This window comes from the organism of the source record quoted next, unplaced genomic scaffold, assembly GCF_019419815.1.
Source record: "Pyrus x bretschneideri cultivar Hongxiangsu unplaced genomic scaffold, Pyrus_bretschneideri_v1 Contig1, whole genome shotgun sequence".
In the NCBI taxonomy this organism is placed as follows: Eukaryota; Viridiplantae; Streptophyta; class Magnoliopsida; order Rosales; family Rosaceae; genus Pyrus; species Pyrus x bretschneideri.
This window is the reverse complement of record NW_025999390.1, coordinates 4,630,844-4,658,118: the sequence shown is the minus strand read 5'-3', so window position 1 is coordinate 4,658,118 and position 27,275 is coordinate 4,630,844. Positions and strand designations below refer to the sequence as shown.

The 27,275-nt window shown below is 36.0% G+C and overlaps 3 protein-coding genes across 3 annotated transcripts; all 3 read right to left on the bottom strand.

The window, feature by feature from the left end:
• Positions 1–1,663: 1,663 nt before the first annotated feature.
• LOC103955098 (triacylglycerol lipase OBL1-like) lies at positions 1,664–4,819 on the bottom strand. Its single transcript, XM_009366975.3, has 5 exons — positions 4,440–4,819; positions 3,589–3,776; positions 3,444–3,477; positions 2,370–3,013; positions 1,664–2,108 (listed from the first exon to the last, which is right to left on the bottom strand). The coding sequence occupies exons 1-5, from the start codon at positions 4,750–4,752 to the stop codon at positions 1,818–1,820; spliced, it is 1,470 nt and encodes a 489-aa protein (XP_009365250.2). The 5' UTR covers positions 4,753–4,819; the 3' UTR covers positions 1,664–1,817.
• Positions 4,820–15,549: 10,730 nt separating this feature from the next.
• LOC103950271 (transcription factor HEC2) lies at positions 15,550–16,900 on the bottom strand. Its single transcript, XM_009361465.3, is given in 3 exon segments — positions 15,550–15,861; positions 15,863–16,422; positions 16,425–16,900. Coding segments are annotated over 3 exon segments (750 nt in total). The 5' UTR covers positions 16,489–16,900; the 3' UTR covers positions 15,550–15,735.
• A 4,861-nt stretch (positions 16,901–21,761) lies between these two features.
• Positions 21,762–24,872, bottom strand: LOC103950287 (protein ROOT INITIATION DEFECTIVE 3). The gene is given in 9 exon segments (XM_009361480.3): positions 21,762–22,045; positions 22,047–22,064; positions 22,258–22,484; positions 22,910–23,037; positions 23,280–23,479; positions 23,890–24,037; positions 24,131–24,264; positions 24,358–24,471; positions 24,599–24,872. Coding segments are annotated over 9 exon segments (1,329 nt in total). The 5' UTR covers positions 24,803–24,872; the 3' UTR covers positions 21,762–21,889.
• Between the last annotated feature and the right edge of the window lie 2,403 nt (positions 24,873–27,275).

The following is a 27,275-nucleotide window of genomic DNA, read 5'->3' as shown; positions in this document are numbered from 1 at the left end:
TTTCGGATATTTTGGGAACCTGCGAAGATGGGATCGAGGAGTCGAAAATCCAGGACGCACGATTGCGTGAGGCGTCGGTTTTAATGCGTTAATAAGGATAAGATGTTTCAATTAGTGCACGGTTTCGAGGCCCATGATTGAAGCTTTTAAGAACGGCGGAGAATCGACACGTGGCCAAGCTTTGGGGGCAACGAGGAAAGTGCAATCATGTCTCATAAATATGCAGGAATAATGGTCATTAAGGAAGTAAAGTCCAAAAAAGCAATAAACGTTTTCGCTTCTTCAAGGCCGAGGCCCGACCAAGAGTTAACAGTCGGCGACCTCAGAAGCGAGGGGGCAATGTTTGGGCCTAAAATAATATGGTTGGGCCGAGCAGCAAGATGTGATCGGCCCAAGGTAATGACAAATACTATGGGCCGAATAATGAAACACGGGCCAGCTGGCAGGGTCGGCCAAATCCTATCCTAAGTAGTCCAGATGAATAGAAAAGGTCGAGGAAGTCCTGGTGCGACCATGAGTCTCGACCGGCAAGGAATGGAGTCTCGAAAAGAAGGAAAATTCAGAACCCCAGTGGGAGTAGGTTTGTTCGAGTTAGAGTCGAAATGGGACAAGGACTCCCAATCCAAATCAGAATTGGTTTTAAGGAACGGGGTACTATAAATACAAGGAATCATGCAACAGAGAAGGACCTTCAGAATCAGCATACAATTGCCCTGCGCAAAACCTCTTAAACACCTTGAGATTTTTTCCTTTTCTTTTCATGCCGACACACCTTCAGTTTGGATAAACAGCACTGTGGAAGCACCCGACGAGCACCTTCAGTTTGGATAGACAGCACTGCTGCCGCAGAATCAGCCGACCGAGGAGCACCTTCAGTTTGGATAAACAGCACTGCGTCGAGGTCGACCGATTATCTATCTAAGTCTCGGCCGAGAAGGGTTTTCGAACCCTTGTTGGTAGAGGTCATCTTACTAGCCTTTTCGGCATAGTTGGGTGTTACGAATTGTATTGCTCGACGCCTTGGACACCAAGTGATTTTATGATTGGATACTCGCAAGTAAGTTTCAGGGTTCGGCATTCCAACGGCCGAACTACATTCGAGTACCTGTGCCCATATAGTTTGGTCTCGATTCGGCATGCTTATACTCTTACGAATATAATCACAGTGACCGAGTCAGGCTCCGACGACTTGTGAACTCTATCGAATTAGTAGCCTTTTCTTCAGGCTATAGAACCCAGAGACCGAGAGCGTTCCTTCCTCAGTCGCAATCGCAAGATACAGAAGTCAACAGCGCGCTCAACGCGACATCATCAAATTTTCCTCCTCGGCCGAGCTCGGCCGACTAGTTGGCACGCCCCGCATTCAACCGAAGGACATAGTTAGCTTATTAGTTACTCGGCCTGCGCGCCACGTAGGTTTTGTAATTTTTAAACTCAATATACTCATGTATGCACTAACTGATCCATTAAAGGGCAAGGGGGGTCAGTTGGACTTTCAAACTCTGGTGAATCTCTATATATGACTTCAGTGTTGCCCATTTGAAGGTTTAAGTTGTCCTTTATACATGTCCTCCAATGACTTGATAAAATTCCTCAAGAAGCCTCAAAGAGGAGTTGCCATTCTTATTATTAAATTTTTTTAAATATCAACTTGAGCATTATATTCTTGATAAATTTTCATAAGTGTATAAATGTAATTTTATTTCAAATTAAAACAAAATTAAAATGGGTATAAATAGAATCTCCCTAATCATGTCTCAGAAAACCAAACACAAACAAAAGCTTTTGAGCCACATCGGCCCAAAACAACTGTATCATTAATCGACTTTAGAATTATTTACTAGAGGAATACGTTTTTGGACGTGAGCAAGGGAAGGAAGGGATCCCAATCGAGTAATGTTGACATAATCTTGAGGAGCATGAGCTGCCAATCCAGGAATTACTAAACCAACTACCCTAAGCATCCTCATAAACCAGCTTTCCTTGTATTCCGCACCCCTTATTAACGGCAGTATGAAGCTCCTAATCAGCTCCCACAATGCATTTAGGCACTTTGGTATGAACCAGAACACATTGAAGTAGTTCTTGTTGGGTTCCTCCTCCAAAACCTGGTTCCCAATCAAACAATGTTAGTCATATTACGAAAGAAATTCTTCTATACTGCATTTATGCATAAATGTAGACAAGGTTCCTCTCACAAAAACTCTTGCACACAAATATGTATATAACTTTGATCGTCTCACAACAAACCCTAATCAATCATATTATGTTCATGTAACCACTTATTGCGATAAGAGAACCTGTAGTTTGTTGATTATGTGACTGGTTATTGTAAGAGAAACGTTCAATCAAGATAGAGAGACACTAACCTTCCCCTTATAGCAGCTGCTGAAATATAGGCTTGGACCAAAGTGCTTAAACAAGAGAGTTTTATCGTCATAAGGTATCCTAGGAACCATATCATTGGAATAAACATACCTCATATACTTCACACCATAATTTTTCAGCTTCTCCCTCATAAACACCCCAAAGTTCTCATCCCCCACCCTTGGCTGTCCAAAAGTGTACACCCCTTCCAACCTCCCCATCAACCATGCATATTTCTCCTCGTAGTCGTGCATTGCAAGCACCGCGGCAAACAGCACAGCCAATGCCCCGCCCAAGCTGTGGCCTGTCAGTATGAACTTGGCATTCTTGTTTTCTTGCATTAAATCCGTCAGAATTTGTCTGATTTTGTAGTAAGCAAACTGATGAGGAAGTTGTTCAGCGGCGTTGACTTCTTGTGTTTCTTGTTCAAGGGGCCAGCTTCTGTTTGGTTGCATGCCAAGAGCTTTCATGAAGCCGCTGTGGGTCTTGCCGAGTCCTGCAAACTCGCACCATGAGATGTCGAAATCCGTCCTCCATGCGTCTGCATCAAAGGGGTTGGTGCCTCTAAATGCAACCACAATCAAATTGGGGTCAGATGTTGTGTCTTGGAACAGGAAGGCTTGCGTTGAATCTCGTCTCTGATAACCTGAAAATTATTTGATATTCATTAAGAATCCAAGATTTAAAAATTAAAAAAAATAAATAAATAAAAAAAGGCTTCATTTCTGCAGTTTGACCGAAGTTCAACTCTAATCCCTATAGTTTTATTTTCTTGTAGTTTAGCCTTGTGTAACACTAGTTGTCGCAAATTACACACAGTTGCTTAATTTTGTCAGTGTTATTAACAGATGGGGATGAGTGACAAAAGTGTGAACTACATCTAAAACTGCAAAAATTAAACCATGGTCTAAATTAGAAAGACCAAAATCATACTTTTGTTACTACTTTATTTTTTATGCGAACTGATTTTCTTTGGTTTATCCAATTCAAATGTCGCTAATAACATTAGGTGTGCAGGGGAAGAAAAAAAGTATACGGAAGTCATTTCAAAAACAACATTTCGATGTGTACCCTACCATTCCAAAAGTTGTAAAACTCCACAAATTTCATCTGCACATTCAAAAAAAAAATTAAAAGATAAAGAAGTCAGTTAATTCATGATCATCATAATCACTACTACAATTTAAAACATTGGTGCTTAAGTTAATTAAATTTGCTTACCTTCCAGTGATCCGTGACGATTGTTTTAATGAGGACTTGGTTTTCGTATGACATTTTAGCCGCCATCATGGACAGTGCTCCTTTGTATCTTGTATTGCCTGGTTTGATGTTGTCGTCCAATTCCACTCGCCTATCAAGATTTCCCAGCACTGATCTGGTTGATAACGAATCTGCCTTTGCCACCTTTCCTGCCCACCGGCCCTTTTACTCATTCAATTACTTAAGCAGAAAATATGACCAAAGTATCAACATAATTATGTTCCTATAATTCGTTGCCACTATTTAAAGTTAGTTTTTCTGTTAAAAAAAAGTGCATGAATTCAAGAGAATGATGAATTATTTTGTGTAATAATATGAAAAACCTCTCTTTTATGTCTTTTTATTTCTTTTTACCAAACACATAATTTTTTTTATATATATATATTTTCCTCTTCGTTTTAATATCAAAATTTGTTCAGGTCAAAGTTTTTGAGGTTTGTCTAAGCCGTGAAGGATGATGTATATACTAATGAGTTAGATATAGATTATATCAATAATTTGATCTAATTCCCACCAAAGTAAGAATAGAAACTTTTGAGTCAATCAAGTGAAATTTTAGTTCGATAATCAAATCCACACCAAGACAAACAAAAAAATAATTTCAGTTTCACTATCAAAACCCTTGGAGAAAATGAAAAGGGTTTTGATGATTTCTGTTTCTTTTTCTGTAATTAAAGTAATTAATCACGGATGCATACACGCTTGAACTAAATGAATCAGTCACGAATTTTCAAAATTTTAAATAGTTGAATCAAAGAGAACAAAAGAATATGTGTTCTTATACTATTACAAGAAATTATATCAGACCAAACCTTTAAGCCACATTTTGAAGAGCGCGAACAATCCGCCATTGGATGCTACAAGATTTAGAAACTTGTTGACGGTACCCCCAGTTCGAGCCATGGGCGTTCTGAAGAAAAGGAACATCCATTGCACCACAATAGAGACGAAGATTAGCCATCGGCGTTCAAGTTTTCGTCGTTTACATCCTTCCTCTTCCGAGCAGTTGATGAAGCTTCTCTTTTCTACGTCGGAGGAAAACAGGAGGCGAATGAGCTCGATGAAGCTTGCTTCTTCTGGCTTGAGGAAAACATAATTGTGACAGACATGTTCCTTAGAAGCCATGACAGTAATTAGCTTCGAAGCGAGGAAATGAGCCGCATTGTGTCGATGTCTCAATTCAAACTATATATACAAATGCAGGAAAGAGTTTATATATTTATACATGTAACGTTTGTATACAGTAATGCGTATATACTACATATACAACAATGTGTCGGTGCCCTCTATAGAAAATTACGAATATTTAAGATGCTAGCTAGTTGTTTTTTTCATAACCAGTTTGGTTTTGTTAAATTTGATATATAATTAATGTTTTATATTGGAAAGAAGTATTAAAAAAAACAGCTTAGCTGGGCTGATTTGGCAACTAGGATAGTTCATAGATGTGTGTGTGCGCGCGCGCGTGTGTGTGTACGGAATTTTAACGAAAAATCTTCGGTACTGTTTATCTTAACGAAAAACTATATTTTTATATTAAAAAGCCAATCCTGGTACTATTTACTTTACCCTTTATTTTATTCTTATCATTAAAACTCAAAGTTTTCAAGTCATTTTCATTAGTTTTTCTATATATATATGTAGTGTGTTATTGAGAGAAAAAGAATTCTCATCTAGCTTGATCATCGTCATGCACGGGATTACTAATGTGGTCAAAGGACATTTTTGCAATGGCATAAGTTTTTTCAATTCTGGTTAGTTATCATACATTTGCAAGGTGTATATCATGTTTCATGGGTATTTTAGTCTTAACCTTCTGATGTTATGAACCAATTTGAAAACAACTAGCTCTTAATTAGTTTGGTAACACTTCTCCTTCCAATGTCTGAAAAATGTTCAAAGCTTGAATCCTCCCTTGTCCAATAACAAGTAACAACAACAAAAAAACGAACACATGAGACGCACACATGTGCCCTAAACTTGAAGTAAAATCTATAGATTTTGAATGCATTACATAATTAATAAAGTTATTAGCTGACCAATGACTAAGAACTACAGGACATGGATTTCAAAATTTTTTGGTGACTAATATTTAAATAAGTTATCATGGTAGAACGATCAAGGGCAAGTCAATAGATGAAATTGGTTTAACTAGTGAAGCATGAATATTCTTTGCTGATTAAGTCGTACCCCTCCTACTTCATTTTTAATTCCAACGTAGTTGCACAACTATTAAGAGTGGTTATCCCATATCAAAAACATAAGAGACATTATATGTGCTTATTAGTAATTGGACTACTCCATGTATTGCCACTTGCTTTTATAGTGGAATCTTAACTTTTTTCATAGTATCAGAGCAAGTGTCCCACTACATGCATATGAAGTCCAACGGTCACACGTGTTTCAAATCACCCAATTTATATAGTTCATGTGCTAGGTTTGAAAATTTCTCATATGTGAAAGGGCATGATAAGAGTGTTAATCCCACATCAGGAAAAAAAAGGATCTTACATATGTTTATAAGTAATGGTCATATTACCAATTGGTTTATGGGTGAAATTTCAAACTTTAAACACTGACGTGTTTATCAATATATCTTACTTAATGCACTTAACCATTGACGCCGTGTAAAATAAAAATCAAAAGAATCATATAGTCACGAAGACAAACGTGGGCATTCTAAGCAACCTGTATTAGACGTTTTAATCTTCCAATTTCGTGCAAGATTCGCGAAGACACAAACAGTGGGCATTCTAAGCACACTACATAAGGCGTTTTAATCTTCCAATTTCGTGCATATATCTTACTTAATGCACTTAACCATTGACCCTCATTTATAAAAAAAAAAAAAAAAAAAACTAAACCATTGACCCTGTGTATAATAAAAATCAAAAGAATCATATAGTCACGAAGACAAACAGCGGGCATTCTAAGCAACCTGTATAAAAGACGTTTTAATCTTCCAATTTCGTGCAAGATGCAACAATGTTAAGTTAAATATATCAATCAGGATATATAGGTAATTCTTAGTTGTTCTTAAATCCTTTTTTCTTTTTTTTTTCCTGGTCCAATATCATTTCTTTGACAATGTCATATGACTCTTACAAGCTATGAGTTATATAGGCTCCGATAGATAATCCACAGTATATGCTGGTAACATCTTAGCTTCGTCGTATACCAACTACTTTGTTCCTTAGGTTTTTGTCAATGAATTGGTCATCATAATTATTTTTATGCGGAGTTATTAACAATTATAATTACTAATTAGTGTCTCATTTGCTTATGTATGGGATTGGCACACGCTTTGGTTTAAAAGTGATTATTCTAATTCTAGTGTTCTTACTTGTTTCCGTTTGGATGATTATCTTCCTCCTTGGCCTCTTCATACACAATAGTTCACTTGTTTGGCTCGAATATGAGAGATGACTTTTTGTTACTCTCACATGTATCGGGAAGGTTATGTGATAGTTTTGCTAACATGAGTTTATCTTCCTCAAATTTGCTCTGGCATGACCCCCTCCAGTCCACTAGCAGTACTTACTTCTTTAGATTTGGATTTCGTTGGCAATTGCATGGTTTCTGTTTTTCAGATAAGCATGTTTCATGGTTTTTCAGCATTTCGCTTGGCTCGAATTGAGACCTTAGTTTGAGGAATGTAGTAGCTTATTTTGAAGTTGATGGGCAGTTCTCGGGATCTTTGTTGTTTCTGATCGTGATAGTAAGGCTACTTTGGTAGATCGATGGTTGAGTCTTATGTGTAACTCAACTCGCCTAATTCATTATCACCCTTTATTAAAAAAAAAAAAAAAAAAAAGTAGGACATAATTATATTTTGAGCTTGTTTGAGATTTGAAGCTAGAATGAAAAAGTGCTAAAGGATACTCAAAAGCGACTATACTTAGCATAAAATTTCTATAAAAGCATTTATGAATCGTAAAAATACTTTATGTGAGCATTGAAAACACTAGGATTTTTGTGATAATATTTTTTGACAAATCAATCCTCGCAAAATTAGGAATAAATAAAGAAGAACATTGATGAATCAAGAGCAAAAGGTTTAGAGAGAGAAAGATGAGTTCACGCAAGTCTTACTAAAATTGATTCGATACATTCATTATAGATAATAATTCACACTGTCACATTTGGAACTAATGTATAACTTCATAATTCTTAACTTTTGATTGATAAGTTGGAGATAGCCTAAGGAAAACCAACCTTTGGGAGTGAGCATATATAAAGTGGATAAATAGTACGTAGAGGTTAGAAAAGAAATATAAGTGTCAAATGAATGTATGTTTACAATTAAGTACTAAACCAAAAAACTAATTAAGAACTGTTAAATCTCAATTCCTGTCTAAGCGTAAATTGAATTAAACACATCTAGCTAACTGGACAGTTGGGCTAATTAGATGGTACCCGGATAAGTTTAGGGTTTATATGTAGGTAAAGTAGAAGAGAATTTATTTAGACGGTTAAAATAATTGAGTTTTAAAAAGCCTATCTGAAAACTCTTTCTATTAGTTTTTTATTTTTATTTTCTAATGGTAATTATTTGTTCGAAGTCACAAAATATTTTTAAGGATAGAATTAAGTCAATTAATCTTTTAAGTTTAAGAAACTGTCTGTTTACCACTCAGTACTACGATCTAGTGATATTCCCCTTCATTAAGAAATAAGAGATTTTAGGTTCAAATCTCGTGCATGATAAATTTGATACCAAATTAGATTGCCTATTGTGTGGCTTAACCAAATTCTCTCTCCCTTAGTGTAAAAATATATCGATGTACTCAAAAAAAAAAAAATGGTTTCGTTGAACAGTGCTAAAAGTTGAAATGAAGTTAATGAACGTTAATTTATAAGGCTATGCCAAACAGCTTGTATGAATATATTTTGACGTCTGCAGAAATAATCATCTTTCAGTAACGATGACATAATAACAACAGATCATTTGCGCAATGGAATGTCGAAATATGCTTATTGTAGCAGATTGGTTGTTATTTCCCTCTCAATGTTGCTGAAATTAACGGGTAGTCCTATGACCACAGGTACACATTGGGCCTTCACGGGGTCTGCAATCCCTGACCAGGCCGCACTCGAAGGCAGCAGAAGATGGCAGCTTCTAAATACACCCAAACATTGAATTGGCAACACCCAAAAGACTTGGAAAATTATAATTTGAAAAAAAGAAACATTTCAAAGTAGTTGAGCATGACATTTATTTTTATAGCAATTTAGTTACATGTCTACCTCAACAATTTACATTGTGAACCATTCACCTCCTTTTCGGCGTTTCTATTAATTTTGGTTTAGTCCACGGTCCACGACAATAATTAATACACTTGCTAACAAAACTGGACATGACCACTTTAGATGAAATATACGTGTATGTTAGAGAGAGTTACAATAATGCATGTAATTAGTTTCGTGTGTCTAAATAGTATTTACTCGTGCAGACATTGAGACTTAATTCATAGGTGTAACCTTTGGCTTAATTCTCTAGAATCGACCACTGAATCGTCTTACATTTCAATACTTCAAAATCAACAATTAAAATGCCGAACGATTCAATGCTCTATAATTGACAATTAAATCACTTAAGGTTGTGTTAATCGAAGATACATGACATAGCCATGTTGGCTAAAACTAAAATACGCATTCTATGCATCTAAGTTTGTATTCCACTCCGAAGATTTTGTATTATTGCAAAGTAGAAAATGAGAGGTGGGTCTGTCCATGCTTCTACAAGTAGAATTTGGACAAAATTATAGAAAAGTTGCTTAAACTCGATGTGGAGTTTTTCGTTGAAATACATCCCACCTATGAGAAAGGACAGACGGAGGAGGAATATTGGGCCAAGAGATTAAGATTGTGTCACCCTCCGTCGCTCTCCCAGTGGACCCCTACCAAATCAAATCCGACCAACCAACATGTCTTAGTCTCATTTTTTGGACTCTAGCCATTATTCATTTGGTTTGCTCTTATCTTGCATATCCTACCGTCTTTGACTCCATAACAAATTATCTAACCACGGCCCAAATAATTTAACAACAGAATTCAATCTAGCACTCAAAATATTACAAGTATTTGGTTTGAATCTACTTGTATATTGTTCTATTAATACATAATATCGTATTATAAATCTGAATAGTAGGAAAAATTGCAATAAATGTTGTTTTCAGTTTTTTTGATAATACATGTCACTTATTCTGTAACGTGACCTGAATAATCAAGCTCGGAGTAGTTAGACAACATCAATGCCACAACATGATCAGTCATTTACTGTGAATGAAATTAAAACCATATTCATGTCTTTGGTTGTAGGGTTTAGAAATTGAACGAAAGATTTCATTAATTTGGTGCTTGAAGTCGATGTATGAAAGAGATGCAAAGCACTTGTGCGGTTTTGGAAGGGTGTGTGCTTTATATTCACAAGACAAGGGACACCTCTTACTCCATTGATCGACGATCTTGAGGATGAGGATGTTGGGACCTTAGCCATATGTCTCACATGCGTCTTCTGATTGTTTTTGTTTGCCCATTCTTATTTATTAAAAAATAGTATATATTATCATCTCTATCTTTCCCTTATTTTGTATTTCTACTAGATATTTAGTCTACTAGATTTGGTTGGGATGTTGTGGATGTAAGGAATAAATGGCTTTCTTTTGGGAGTGTTTGAGGCATGCATGAACCTTGAGACATTGGCACTTCTCTCATTAGATCCTCCATTGGGAAGCAACCTACCCTTCATTTCTCTTTACTATATTTGCAAAATTATTTGAGCTATATTTTCATGCTATGTAGCATTAAATGATACGAACATTAGATATATAGATTTACGAGATCATAATAAAAATTATAATTCAAACTAATCTAAGTCATACAATACTCGTAAATTTGATAGTACGTTATTTACGTAGCGTGAAAGAATTTTTAAATATTAACTTCTTTTCTAAAAGCATACATATAAATATTAAATAAAAGTGATCGATATATTGAATGCCTCTGGTTTCTTGCACCTTCTTCACCTCTTAACTTTGTCATCACTAACATCTTTAAACTTGTATTTTTGTTTATTTTTTATTAGGGTTTGAATGAGAGGTGCCCAATATTATCTTATGCTAAAAGAGAACCTCCATGGAGTCGTGAGATTGCTACTTATAGCAAGTCTCATGCAAAAATGGATAAGAACCCTAAAAATAGAAATTTAGAAAGGTGTGGAAGTCCCCCAGAAATAGAAAGTGTTGAATTTATATAACTCTTGCAGGCCTCCAGGAGTCCCAATGCAAATTGGACAAGGATTGTCTGCCCTTCTACTTCTGGTGCCCTCCCATGCCTCCTATTTGTGTGGTCACAGTTAAGTCACGTCAACATTTTATATTACTATTCATTTTTGTCTTATTATCTCTATAAAAAAAACAATATAAAATGTTGACGTAACTTAACCGTGACCATACAAAACAGGAGGGCACGGAAGGGCAGACAATCCTTGTCCATGCAAATTAGGCAGCAATTTATAGGAAAGTGGTATGTGTGGTGTTTTATGTTGGAATCCAATGTCCCACATCGAACAGAGGGAGAGAAAAAAAATTAGTTTAAATAGAATTACCTCACTTTAACTAACATCGAGGTTTTTTGGACTAAAACCCCAGACCTGACGGATTGAGTATGTAGCCAAGTGGGGACAGTATCGGTGTTGTTGGAGTGGGCCCATGACCAGTCTACCTTAAATTTAAGATGGTACTTGAGCCAAGGGATGGGCCTCTACATCCACGTGAATGGGTAGGTCCCCATAGGTCCCGCGTGAACGAGTGAGGCCCGACTTAGTTCCACGTGGTTGTCGATATGTGGAACTTCACGTGTGACCCATAAAATGCGGTCTCACGTGCGGAGGAGTGTTAGAATGCTACACCAGAAATTGTGTAGTGGTACTTAAGTCCCTGAGGTCCTCCGACCAATTGGACTAGTCTTTTGGGTTGGGCTCTTCCCTTGGTCTTGCTAACATGCTACACCAGAAAATAGTGAAGTAGTACTTTAAGTCCTTGGGGTCCTCCGACCTATTGGACTAGTCTTTTGGGTTGAGCTCTTCCCTTGGGCTTGAGTACCTAACATGCTACACCAGAAAAATGGTGTAGTGGTACTTAAGTCCTTGGGGTCCTCCCACCTATTGGACTAGTCTTTTGGGTTGGGCTCTTCCCTTGGGTTTGAGTACCCAACATTGGTATCAAAGCCTAGTTTCACAATGCTACGAAGGGGGCGACCTGGAAAGGGCTACCTTAACGGGACGACCAAAGGGTGCACCGCCGTTAAAAGTGAAAGCCACCAGAGTAAGGGCCACTATGGGCATCAGTCCTTCCGAAGAGTGGTGTGATGTTATGATCCCACATCAGCTACACCAGAAATGATGTAGTGGTACTTAAGTCCTTGGGGTCCTCCTACCTATTGGACTAGTCTTTTGGGTTGGGCTCTTCCCTTGGGCTTGATTATCAAGGAGTGTGTGAGAAGTAAAAATGGTGTGTAGATAGCACACCCCTTTATTATATGGATGAAACTTGTCTTCTTAAAGTAGACAAAACTACACAGTTTTTTTCTATGGGTCAAGTACAAAAAACTACCTTAATTATGGGTCAAATAACACTTTCATACCTCATCTTTTAAAATTGACAATGTCATACCTCATCTTACGAATTTGTGTCAATGTTATACCTTCCGTTAGCTTGGCCGTTTATTTCTCAATTAAATGTTGACGTGGCTTGATCCGGGACCCATTTTTATTAAAAAAATTATAAAAAACAAAAAAATCATTTAATATTATTTAACTATTAAAATAATAAAGAAAAGTTATCAAAAAAAAAAAAAAAACCAACATCAATTTGTCCCTTCCCCCTCTCTCCCTTCTCCCCATCTTCATCTTCTTCCCATTCTGCAACTGCAACCCAGAAAAACAGAAGAGGAAAAAAAAAAAAAAACAAATTTGTTTTCCCTGCTCCTCACCCCTTCTTCTCCCCACACCCACGCACCCAACCTCCCCACCTTCGCACCCCACCCTTTGCACTCAACCTCGCACCCACTACCTACAACCCAAAAAAAAAAAAAAAAAAAAAAAAAACCCCAGAAAAAAACCCATTCTCCTGGGCGAGGAGAAAATGGGCGTCGGGGGCTGCCCCGGGAGGGGGGGAGTGGTGGGGTGCAGTGGGGTGGGGTGGGGTGGGGGAATGCGTGTGGAGGGGAGAGGGTGGGTGCGAGGGGGGCGGACGAACTGGGTATTTTTTTTTTTCCCTTCTTTCTTCTTCTGCAGGTTGGGTGGGTGGGTGAAGGGTTTCCCGTTGTTTTTTTTTCTTCTCTCTTCTTCTGCTTCCCTTTTCTTCTTCTTCTTCTGCAGGTTGGGTGGGTGGAGGGGAAGGGTTTGCTGCTGTTTTTTTTTTTTTTTTTTTTTTTTTCCCTCTCTCTTCTTCTGCTTCCTTCTTCTTCTTCTGCAGGGGGGAAGAACTGGGTTTCCCATTGGTTCTTTTTTTTTTTTTTGTTTCCTTCTTCTTCCTCCTCCTTTCTAGGTTGCAAGGGGTTGGGTTTGTGGTGGGGGGAGGGGGGATGAACTGGGTTTGGTTTGGTTTGGGTTTTTTTTTTTTTTTTTTTTCTTTCTCTTCTTCTTCTTCTTCTTCTTCTTCTTTCTCCTTCTTCTTTTCTGGGTTACAGGAAGATGATGGGGAAGAGAGAGATGGGAGATGCACGAAAGGAGAGGGAAGATGATGGCTAATGTTTTTTATTTTTTAATGTACTTTTTTATTATTATTTTAATATTTAAATAATATTAAATGATTTTTTTATTAATTTTTTAATAAAAATGGGTCCCGGATCAAGCCACGTCAGCATTTAACTGAGAAATAAACGGCCAAGCTAACGGAAGGTATAACATTGACACAAATTCGTAAGATGAGGTATGACATTGTCAATTTTAAAAGATGAGGTATGAAAGTGTGATTTGACTCATAGTTGAGGTAGTTTTTTGTACTTTACCCTTTATTATATTTAGATTGTTTTCGTTATTAATAAAAACAAATGAGCATGCGTTTAACAACCTTAAGTTTGAGGTAACATGGTACAACATAACACCAATGATGATTTTGATTATACAAGTATAATAATTAATTAAATGGCAATTAACTTTTCTAACTTCCAATTCATGAATCTTAATCCTTAAAGCTCAAAGTTTAAAATCCATACATAAAAGCCTTACGAATGAAATCATCAAATTTAATATTTCTATACATTAGTCGTTGTTAATTGTTAAACTACATGAACTCATGGCACGTAAAAGGAAAAAAAAAAAACTTAGAAGAAAGAACCAGAGTGAACTTGGGCGAGCAGAGTGCAACAAGTTGTGTTGTGTTGGCAGTAAAGAGCCACGAAGGATTGCCACGTGGGATTGAGTTCACGTGTTGGTAAGGGGAAGGGTGGTGAAGTGGTGATCGCTGAAAGCAACATTATCACTTTGCCTAATCGTAAAAGCTAACACCACCGCCTTATGTTATGTCAGAGAAGTTCACGTGGACTTCTCATGCATTCTCTACTATCACGAATTATAATTCACAATCATAACATTGGCTACCTCTTCCCTTCTCCTCCTCCTCCCATCATACTTGCTTCTCTCCCTAACTTTGAATATACTGTTACGAAGACATGCTCATGCTTTATTTGCATTAATCTCTTGTCACACACGTATACTATTAATCTCTTATCACACATGTAAATGTGCTATTTGATTCTTTTTTAAATTTTATTTAATAATATATTATTTGTTAGTTCGTTTTCTTAGTTATTAGTATTTATTAAGATTTACTTTAGAAAATGATAAATTTACTAATAGTCTATAGTATCACTACTTTTCCTTTTTCCTAAATTTGTTTTCTTTTGAAATTTTGGTGAGACAAGAACAATTTTGAAATTACAAAAAAAAAAAAAAACAACTCTTTTTTGTCCTAGTCGTGTTATATATACTAGTACATACCCACACACAAAATGTGTGTGAAATATTTTGTTTTTGTTTTTAAATTAAAGGAGAGAGGAAGAGAGTGAGAGAGAAGTGGGAGTGGGGAGAGATGGTGAGAAGTTTATTTTTTACTTTTTTATTTTTTAAATTAGACATGATACATTCACCTGTAGGTGAGGTTTAGAAAGAAAAAAAAAACAGCAAAAATTTATTTTGTGAAATTACGTTACTATCCTTAATATTTTTTGTTGTGATAGAAGACAAAAATATCTTTTCATTCTCTTTTGATTGACAAATAGAATTTCATAATATGTGAGTTTAGAGTAATTTATTTTTAATTACTTATATTTGTATAATCTCAATTTGTGGTTCAGTGTATCATACAACATATGTATCTCTTAAATGGCTGCAAAAATTAGTATTTAACAAAGATATTATAGTTAATAATCGTGTAGGTGTAATCTATTTTATAATAAATAAATAAAAATACTAATTCGTACACGCGTCCCTTAAGAAAATGCAAAAACGTTGAACTTTGACGTGCCAACAATATTTTGTCCCAACCATTCCATTGCACACGCAGGGTCCAGCAACATTATTGTTTTCACGACCCAGCTGCTACTTCTTGGTCTCTCCAGATTTTTTTCTCACCCAGGCACACAAAGATACATCTAGTTTCCTAAACCTGTCAACTCACTAAAGATTATAGTACATTTTTGTATGTTCCCAAGGACCGTATGTTCAAGTAATGAATCCCCATCTCAATTGATCATAATTTATAGAGTTTAAATTTTAATTGTTAAACTGATTAAGAAATATTAATAACATAATGATTAAATATCTAAAGACATTAGTGATCAAATTTCGACTACATAACAAAAATTGACGATTATAAAATTAAGATTTAAAACAATCATTTCTGACAATTTTTCTGCTTTCTTCATGAAAATCAAGGGATGTTATTATTAAATTATTAGAAAAGAGAACATGGATTACAAGTAAGTTTAAAACTATATGAGATCGACGAAGATCACAATGGTTTATGCATGTTCCTAATTTACAACCCCACAATCAAACAATTAACATTAGTCTCGTTATTAGTTGTACTATTTAATCAATAATTAAGCATCACCGAAATGCTGCACATTCTGATGAGAAGGAGGAGCCTGATAAGCCTTAGCCATAGAGTTAGATATGTAGCTCCCACTAGACATGGCCACAGGAAATCCAATCCCGGTAGGCCTATTAGGTCGCAGCTCTCTCCAGCGTTTGGACCTGAGTCTTCAAAAACTTGACATAGTGAATGGCCTCATCTAGCATGGAAGCGGTGTCCATTTTTGTCCCGCCCGGGACAAGTCTCTGCAGGATTCTAATCCTCTCACTAATCCTCTCTCTCCGATGCCGGGCCGCCACGCTCTGAGGGTCCTTAGAAATCTTCACGTTCCTTCTCTTTGGCGGCTTAACGGATTCCGGGTCGATGTTGATTGGCTGCATGGCTGCAATCCGGAATATCATCTCCCTCATGGCTGCCATCGAAGCACGTTTTTGTGACGGTGTTGAAAACAATGTTTGCTCGGTAGGATTTGTGTTGGTGAATGAAATGGTGGATGGGATTGTTGGAAGGTTTAGGAAGGATTGTGAGTTTGAGTTTGGTGAATGGATACTATTGTTATGTGGGTTTTGGCCAGTAGTGTAATGAGACATGGTGGCACTGAGACTATTGGGACTAGTTGTGGTGGAGGAGAAATTGAAATCGGACTGCGGCAGGTCGGAAACAACGTCGTTGTAGGCACCACAGAGCTCGGAGATTTTTCCATTTGCATCATCATCATCATCTCCATCTGCTCCTCTGATTTGTACTGGCCAATATCCATTGCTATGTATATACTTGCTACGTATATAGCTAAGATTGTACTTAGCTAATTTTACTTATATTATTATTTATATTACAATTGGCAAGAAAAATAAAATTTAAAGTGTCTGAGAAGAAAAGAGAACAGCAAGGGGAAGTAGGGTTTGAAGGCTGAGAAGTGATGGAAAATAGTACTGCTGGATGCAGAGGGATGGGAAAGATACAAGAGCTAGTGGAGTTTTACCAGAAAATGTGCAGTAGTGAAGGAGAGAAATACACAAAGGTAAGAGAGAAGAGGAGCCGAAGGAAACGAGTGAATTAAATAGTGATAATATTGAGATCAGAGCACCAGTCCTCTTGGAAGAATATATAGAGACTCCAATTTTAGGTTCATTTACTTCAAATTGATGTTTTATCAATATTTTGTACTCGATAAAATACATTTATATTATTTCTTGACTTACATGGCGAAGTGCCGTTGTTACTGCACTTAATTATAAACCATATATAGATGCCATTAAAAAATTTAACTCATCCCGCCTCTTTATTAACTATGGAATTAGAGTTCATCTGAAAGTACTATTAAATAACTAAAAGCGCTTCTATAAAAAGAGTAATGTTAGAGAGATAAAAAAATTTAAACCAAACTCGTAAACCGAATAATGTGGTTGTAGATGATTGGATGATTGATTAAAGTGTCGATTAATGTGCTTATTTTTTTATTAGTGACACATCATTTGTTTAAAAATTTGATATCCCTAGCATTATCCTTATAAAAAATGTTTTTTGTTCCAAAAGCACTTGAAATAATTGGTGTGCTTCTTGTAAGAAGGACTTCAAATGTTTTTCCAAATTAACTTATATTTTTACTAGGTTTCCAAAAACATTTTCTTTAAAAACTTTTCAGTTATTCTAGGCTTCTAGACCAACATGTTTTATCTAAGGTGAAAGTTGCAACTTAAATTTGATCGACACTCAGTTTTCATCAATACTTTCCCTTCAAAGTTTTATCTAGTCGTCGGTTAATTGTTGTTTGAAGGTATAAATAACCTTAGAAGTTCATATTTTAGGTTTAAATGTTCGAGTTAAAACTTCAAATTTGAACGAAAAACTATAATAGTGTTGTTGAGTAACTAGTGTCGACATCCACACGAAATACCGGAAATTAACGTCCCGAATAATCGCATATATGTTCTTGGAGTTGTGTGGTCGATCTTTTAAAATAACCAAAGCTGTTAGATCTTTTTTCTTCCTTGCCTTGATTTTTGGTTTCTTTCTTTGCTGGGAAACAATCTCTTCTTTCGGGATGGAGATAAGAAAGTCAAAAGGTTCATACCTGATTATTGCTTCCTATATTTGGAAGAGCATCACAGTGGAGCATGCTGTCCATCATTTCCATCTGGACCCTTAGATTAACAAGTGGGCCCCACCTAGCACTTACACAGTGTACGAATTGACCAATGACCGAAAACCCTAATCAAATGCAGAAGATGGTCATTTTAATTTCAGTGATTCTCACCGTAAATCTAGATATTTACACCAAAAGAGAAGCGTTAATAGTAACACACAAATGTACAGGTAGTGAATGTAATGAAAGATAAATAAAGGGTTCAGATCTACCAACTGTTTGAAAGTGTACGTGAAAGTGTTTTTTTCTGAAAGTGGTTGTTTATTATACAGAAAAACACCATTTGAGTGGAACTGTCAACTGTGATGGTCCGACTTTGTCCGAAAAATTTCACTTTTTATAGGACTGGGATCACCTCCGGACCCTCCTGCTGAGCAAACTGAGCAAAACATCATATCCTTCCATTTTTAATCTTGTTGTTAGAAATAAATTTAAATAGTGAAAATTCTCACGCAAAACAAGACAAGATGAAAATGAAAGGTTGGGATGCTTTCCTCAGTTTGCTCAGCAGGGGGGATCCAGAGGTGATCCCATTCCTTTTTTTTTAAGGCCAAAGCCCCCACAATCACATGACAGGTGTCAGAAATCTCACCAGAACCCCTCCCCCTCTGTCTCATTAATGACAGATACATTCCTTTCTTTTCCTGGCTGGTGGTGGGAATACGATGCCGTTGATCAGCCGGGGATGTGGGTGTGGCCTGCTGCCTGTGTCAATGGTCCAATCGGAGAGTCCTAGATAATGTAGCTAGTAAATATTTAGGGTTTTGGCTCCACATATGTGATATGATATGATTTAGCTAGGGTTTGTATTTTATTGTATGGTGGTAGTACAGCCTAACAAAACTCATCTTCTCTTCTCTTATTGCTTGGGAACGCGTTTCGAGATGGATCAGGTTTTCTGGTGCCTACCCTCCTGATTCATGTGCTGGAATTGCTATAACGAACAATATATATAATTACGACGCAGCCTGCGGCTTGTGATCATCATCAAGTCGAATGTAAAACCTATTATTTACCCTTTTAATTATGTCATACAGTAAATAATGCTCTTTTTTACAATCGAATACATGTTAACATTCCATTGTATTTGAAATAAGCTTATGGTTGACCATGAAACTAATTGGCAATATAACAATCAACGTAACTTTTTACAAGAACATATATAAAGAATGTTTTTTAATATATTGACGTCAAATTTACATTCTGACACACTAGTTCTTATGTGTGATATAATTTAAGTCTAACATATGGACAACAAATATTGAGTGACATGGGAGCACATACATATGCTGTTAAATTCAAAACATGAATTAACATCTCTGATATACCATGAAGTGCTACTGCTCATATTGCCAATTAATTTTATAACAAGACATCTTCTTCTTTAAAAAATACATTTTTAGAGCTTCACTCATTTGAGAGATGTATATTGATTTCTAGTTTAGAGTACAAAAAATGACAAAAATTGTTTCAGTACATCTATATCTATGTCAACAATGAAGTTGGACGGACTCGGCCACCAAAACTCGGGTGGGTTAACCCATCTAGACGGGATGTTAGGAAGTTTAGCTGCGCGTTCCAGGTTAGTGCCAATACCACATATGATCACTGCGATGGATAATCATATTACCGACGAGGATATATTAGGAAGAGTAGGAACTAAGTGAAACTGACTGATCAGTAGAACCATGAGAACCTGATAAAACCCTAAGTTAAAAATGGGTTCAACTAAATTTGGCAATGAACTAGCTAGTTAGGAGCTTGCTGGATACCATTTACTCAAGGAGCACGACATACTATATACCATAATCATTAACCTTTTATGCTTTAGATTAATCTGCCTCACTTCCTAAACCCTAGACCTCCCTTCACCATTACGTTGTGATCGAATAAAACAGAAGACTAATTGAGAACATGGAATTGATTTCGTCAAGATATATACTTTTCTATAATAAAAATACAATAAATATTGTTCAAAAGTTCAATATATAAGTATATATATAGGTGAATACAACTATATACTGTAGCAGATGAGATGAAATCTCTATCCCGGATTAATTAATACAATAAAATAAAAGCTGTTGGCATGAGACATGAATAAAGAGACAGGTTCTGTGTAAGAAGTTCGATTGGATAAAAAGAATCTAAAGAAGAGAGATCTTGCTGTTGGGTGGGGATTTTTTAACTTTGCATTATCACTGGTTGCACCACCTTATCTTCTTCCCCACATCAAACATTTATAATTTTTGTATACCTAGCTGGTCATATTTTAATAAGAATAATGTTGGAAAGATTAAATTTATAATTAAATTTGTAAATCAAATAATGTGTCATCAAATACGATAATGAGCACGTTAATCATACATTAAGTAATAATATAATAATTAACAACCACATAATTTAGTTTACAAAATTTGGTTTAAAAATTTAGTCTCCTTAACATTACCTTTTTAATAATACACCAAACCTAGCAAGCAAACACGTACATATTCTTAGAAATATACCCATTATTTTTCCTCTCACTGTGACGATATCATTTATCATTTCACCGTTCAAGCATTATAATCAGATCATTCATTTTCTTTATTATTATTGAAGATTATGTTTATAAAAAAAAATCATTAAATCTGAAGCCGTTTAGCCATCCATGTTCGTTTAACAAATCGAATCATGGTAGCAAATAACATCCTCGCTATGACCTGTCAACTTATTTAGTTTATATGAATGACTGGACATACTTCGAATTGAATGAGTTTTTGCAAAAGTTCTTAAAATTGTTTAAAAGAAAATAAATGATTTTGATTATAGTGTTTATAACCCAATAAAAATCAATTATGAATAACTCAAGACATAATAAGTCAAGCAGCGTCCAATAAATAATTTTTGTATCTTTCCAATTTCTTTATTTTGTTTTATTTTTTTTAATAAACAATATTATCTACAATAAGTAGAAGGGGGAGGGCTCTGTCTCACAATAAACTACAAATAATGTGATTCAAATTCATATTTGGCGATAATCAAACTGAGACCTCTCACTTATAAGTAAAAAGAAATACTACTAAATCGTAATATTAAATGGACACTTTCTTTTATTGTATTTACCTTCTTATTTACCTTCCCTCCGTTGGGAATCGCGAGCAGACTCTGTTGCAAAGAAAGAAGAAAAGATATAACTTCTTCCACATTACAAATTATTATAAATTTATACTTGATGAGAAATGGTCCCCTATTTGATCTTTTTCTCTCTCTGCATGATTTTCATCAATTTTTTCAGATAGGGTGGTGTATTGCAGTTGTTTCTGTTCGACCAATTAATTGGGCAAATCAGACAGTCAAAAAGCATCTCGTGCACTTGTTTGGGTTCGAAGTTTGTTGTTTTCGTTTTCAAGATGGTGGTCACTGCCACTCTCCTCTAATTTGAAGGGAAAAAATAGGGTTGTGGGAAAAGAAGAGAAGGCACTTTGGTCCAGCAGCAGACTTTACTGTTGTGTTGGTAAAAGGGTTTTGCTTATTTGGAGGTGTTTGCGTCATGATGGGTTTGGTGATCTCACAGGATGGTTTTTGTCTTAAACTGCAAGTATTGGGTTTTGTAGTGGGAATTCCTTCTAATTTATTTGGCTTCAAAGAACATGAATTATGATCATCATGATGATATCATTCTTCGCATTGCATTAATGACACATCCGTTAAATAAAGTTGTTACCTGTTCATTTTAACAAATTTAACAAAATATAATCCGTTTAGATATTAGTTATGTCAAGAAAACGAGACGAATGAGACAAGTACAACAAATCACCTGGCCTACTCCCTACAACCGCAAATTCACACGGGCCGACTTTAAATGGACCAGACTAATCGGCCCTGTTGACACCTTTACACATGGCAAAAACACAAAATACATGAATTTGATAGTTCATAGTAAATTCTACAAATATTTTAAAGTAATATGGCAAGAAAATAGGAATACGAACTAAAAATACGAAGAACAAAACAAAGCTGGTAAGTTGTCAGGTATTCAAGCTGCATTTCCATTTGAGACTCCTCCTTGATCGCCATCCAAAAGCTCATTTACACAGAACCGATGCAAGTTGTCATACATTTTTCTCCACTGCTGAGCCATTTGTGTGGCTCTTTCATTTTCGCGCTTCAGTCTCTCAATCTCCATTTCGGCCTGAGGCAGATCCTTGTTGCTGAAAATGAGGACCAGAAGTAAAGTTCGACGTCCATGAAGATATACCGTTCATTTCCAGTAGTTGAATAATTATGAAACATTATTAGTAGTTCTGTGCGTGGATACCCAGTGCCCACACGTACGCACCAACACACTACCGAAATGTCTATAATTACTGTCTTAAGAATATTTATGAAGCAATAAGAACGAACCTGAAGCTCTTTGATTTGCCTATTCATCACTTGTTCAGTGATGTACAATGGTTCTGTCAAATTACTGCAAGTAGCCGGGCCTCCAAGGAAAGCTCTAATGTCTCCGCCTTCCTCTGTTGTATACTTTTCCAGTGGAGGTGGTAATGATGAACCATGCCTTCTCGAGGACGCATACGAATTCATCTGAGAAAAATGCTGTCGAACGACTAGAATATTATTCACTGGACCTGCACAGTATAGTGCAAATTTTATGTAAATACTAAACAAATTAGTAAAGTTTGGCAGATTGAGAATAAACAACAGTCAAAGTCGAATATAAAATGTAAACTAATTTGCACTAGATTTGCTTCAATACCACCACCATATATGCAAAGCCCGGGGAAGATAATAAAATAAACAGTGGAACATTATCTACAGCAACCTTTGTTACAATAGGTTGGGTTAACTGTACATTAGAACAAGGTGAGGGGACGAAAGGTAAAGAAACAGAGATGGTGTATGCTCTAACAGATCCGTAGTTCATTAGAAAACACAATTGGTTACGAAATGGCACAAATACAGACAGTAGACACATTTAAAAGTCAAATTAAAATGAAACATATTTGAGATTATGGATGTTAGAAAGCAATAATACAAATAGCATTGAGATAACCTTTTGCATGTTTGAACACACGAACAATGTTATGAGTTCTAGCATCCCAAACTCGAACAACGCCATCTTCTGATCCAGAAAGCAAATAATTTCCAGTAATGCCATATGCTAGGCAAGTAACAGCTTTGCTGTTCAAAAGTCAAAGTATAAAGTTGTCAGTTAAAAGAGTTTTGCTGTCACAACAAAATGAAGAGTGCCGGGTTCTTAAAACGTGCAACAATCTTTGGCTGGTTACTTTGAAAAACGAAAAATACACAGTTAAATGTTAGAGATGTGTAGCTGAAGAAAACTCATCAGAATAACAAATAAAACTGCAAACTGGAATATCAGTAAGTTCACCAAAAGGTTCACTATCAGAAAAGAGAGAAACCTGTGATTCGAGAAACAATCGATGATATGCAACCCATACTTGCTGTTAAGTGGGCTCTCAGCATTAAGTGCAGCAACGTATATCTTGCCATCTCTACCACCGGCAAAGAAGACATTTTCACCAGGATCCAGTGCAATCGCATCAATTATAGTAGGGAAAACAATATTTCTCAATAATCTCCCACTTCCTACACTCCAAACCTAAGAAATGTACATCCAAATAAAAATCATAATACTAGATGGAGCAAAATGTCAAACACATGCGATTTCAAAAATGCATTGCTTTTTTGTTTATTGAGGATTAATAAGATTGCATCAGTAAATAATAGGCAAAAGACATCTAGTACACATTGAGGGACTTATAACAAGTACATTACAAGATACAAAACACCGACAAGATAAATCTGAGCATTTAAGAAAGTAAAAGGTCAAAATATCAAGACAAACAATCCACAAGTGGATGGTGAACTCATGAATCGTTTTCTCTTATAGTACCCAGACCCCATTCTATTTACTTTGTCATCGTTGTTCAGTACATGATCTGTCCGTTATAAAACATTATTATTATTATTCCAAATACAGTTTATAATTTACTAAAGAGCATACCGTACCTTACATGTGCGATCCTGTGATGCTGACACGATAATGGCTTTGCATCCACCATATCCTGTGACAACATCCGTTACACAAAGAGTGTGCTCCGTAAAATTATGCATGTACAGATGGCTTTCCTGTTGACTTTGATAATCATCGAATAATCTGTGGAGATTCAACGGATAGAGATATAAACGTCTTCAGTGCATGACTGAAAACAATATAAAGATACAAAAGTATAAGATAAGAAGTGGTTACCCTATAAGAGACCAAACTCGAATGCCCCCATCCTCCGACCCCGAAATCAGCAGGGAGCCATCATCCGAAAATGCCAAGCAACTAACACCTCTGTAGTGAGCATGCCATTTCTTAAGCAGTCTACCAGTATTAACCTAAATGAATGCAAAAACAAATGTTTATCAGCATTTCAGAGCTCAAAAGAAAATAAACTTAAGAGCTAGAAGAACAACGATTAGGAAATTAACCTCCCACAAGTAGATATTCCCCGATGAGCCACCGCCAACAATGTACGTCCCTTCGCTGTTCGCAGCGAGCGGATTGATCGGTTCTTCTGGGAAGCTCTTCACATCAACCTGCGGCTGCACAGCAAATCAATAATTCAATAAATTGCAAAAATTACCATAATTATATAAAAAAAAGTAAGCTTTTTATCAATGAGGCAATTCATCGAACAGGTAGTATGCATAAGAAAGGGGGTGATCTTACCTTGGACCAAGACCAGTACTGTACAGAGCCAGAGGAGGCAGAAGGCTCACGGAGCTGAGAGGAGGCGAGGAATCGTTCGCCGACGCAAATGAGGCCATGAGGCGGAGAAGCGCAGAGCTTGTAGCGGAGCTGCTCGGCGCCGGTGCGGAGGTCCCAACAGCCGATGCCGGCTTCGACAGACGACGAGGTCACCACCAGCTCCATTGAGAGTATAGATGGATTTGACTGGATTGGATTGGTGAATTGGGGGTTCTCACGAGGGTTTTTATTGAGTGTTTTGGAATCTAGGACAGAGTAACGGATACATAAACGTTGATGGTGCTGCTCTCTAAGGTTTTTGCTAGGGTTTTTGAATGGCGTGGGCAGACGCAAAAGGCCGGGAAGGTTCTCAAAACGGCCCCGTTCGCAATTGTTGTGAAAGTTTCTGATTGTTGTCTTAATTGTGGATTAATTATAATTCTTATATTTGATGGTTCAAATTTTTATTTATGATTTAACAAAAAAATTTGTAATTTGTTGTCCTATTGTTGATTGTTTCCCACATTGACACGTTTTGAAGTTTCTCTTTTTTAATTCGACTCGATCAATCTGAGTTTCGAAAATTTAATCAGCACTTTTTTTTTGGTAACGCACGTAACAAAGTATAAGAGTCGTTACAAGGTTGGATGTCATCTCCATTCTAATTTTCACCTCATTTCTCGCTAAAAAGTGGCTCAAATTTACCATCTCTACCTTATCTGATAAAAGTTAATAAGTAATTATGTTATTGATTATTCTTCACATTCATAAGGTTTTACTTAAGCAAAACCCAAACCTCAAAGGAGGAGCGTCACTATTTACAATATCACTAAAGATCATGTGACAATTCGTTAAGATTAACATAATTGTTAACAGACTGAAGACTTAAGTTTAGCAAAGTTGGATAACATAAATATGTTCTCTCTATATGCAGTTTGAATTAATTTAAGGTAAAATATCGCTGGTAAATACCCAATCTTTCGTGATTGGGTTTCTTTCTCAAAATTTAAAACAAGAGGATGCAAAGTGTGTTACGAAGCAAACTTGAAGGGGGTAATTTGTAGAGGCGCTGTGCTCAAATACCGACTTTTGAATCCTTTGGAATCAAGGCATGTATGATGGTCTCCCTGATGCGTTTCAAGTTTAATTTGGGCCCGAATGGGTTTCTCTTTTTGGTCGAACCAAATGGGCTTCATGTTTCAGCAAGTATTTCAATTGAACATTGGGCCTTCTGCCCAGACGAAAAAAAGATTTGGTTGATTAAAATGTTTATGGATTAGTTGCCGTATATGGCATTTTAATGTTTTTTTAGGTTTTTTTTTAAGTGTTTTTAAATAACTGAGAATATTTTTAGAGAAAATTATCATATTTTTGAGCTGTTTAAAATTTAGGTCTTGTTTAGAAACACTTTTAAAATGATGAAACACGGTTTTGGGGCAGATTCTTAGTAAAAATGCAAGTAAAATATGAACAACGCTTGAAGCGCTTCTTACAAAAAACACATAATTGATGTTGTAGATAGTACTTCAAATGCTTTTGAAACTAAAAAAATATTTTTCTTAAAAATGCTTTCATTCATTTTACTAATTTTTCTAAATGAGCCCTTAGTTCCAAATAACAATTCATGTGTTAATGATAATCATTAAGCAGGATTCCACTTTGATTACTCACCAGAATATTTGTTGGAGCATTCAAGTCTAGTAATTTTTTTAAGAATTGGACTTGGCTGCTGATCACCAATCATGATTAGACACGTGTTTAAATATTTGATTTCATATGCTGATCTTTTCAGCAACGAAGTTCTATCCTTTTTTTAATACAAAATTAACAAAAATATATATAGCACATGCATGACATCAGCATTGTTGGCGATGGCGGATGCAGTGCACGTCTTCAAGCATTTTAAATTACAACAAAGCATAAATGTGCACCGTCACTTGTTTTCTTTGGTGTATTTCTTCACATGGATTCACATGTTTCCATGGAGCCCACATTTTGAAACTAATTTAATTTTCTAAATCACCTAGAAATTTCCTAATGTAAAACAAAGACACTCAATTCAACAATTTGGGGTGAATGGACACATCTAGAATTAATTGATAAGTTAATACTGGTTATCTGGCCATTTTTTAGGTTCGAAATTAGTGGATGGCTAATTTGATATCAAATTAAGTTACCTATTGTGTAGCTTTCGAACCTTCATCTCTCCTTAATGTAAAATATATCGTTGTACTAAAAGGGAAAAAAAAAAAAAAAAACTTCTTATTTGGAACAAGTGAAGTCGAAAAGGAGAAAAAGAACTTGAAAGAAATTAACTACCAGCTCCAACTAATTGGTATGTTTACTCATTTTTAAATATTTAATTATGAATTTTTAATGTAGAGTTTATGTTTTAATTTTTTATTACGTGCGAGTAAGAAATTTTTTTCAAAAGCGTGCTAAACGCAAAGGAGTAAAGAATTTAGGGGTTTTTTGAAATGGGTCCAAAGTAACTAAAAATTGGATCTATTTCAAAAGTCAAAAGTCACTAAAAATTGGACTTATTTCAAAAGGTAGTCTATAAAATTATACTTATTTCAAAATTTCCCAAGAATTTAATACTCACTCTGTATAAATAAACATGAAAAAGGTCTGTACGGTTAGTTGGTCAATATCTTTT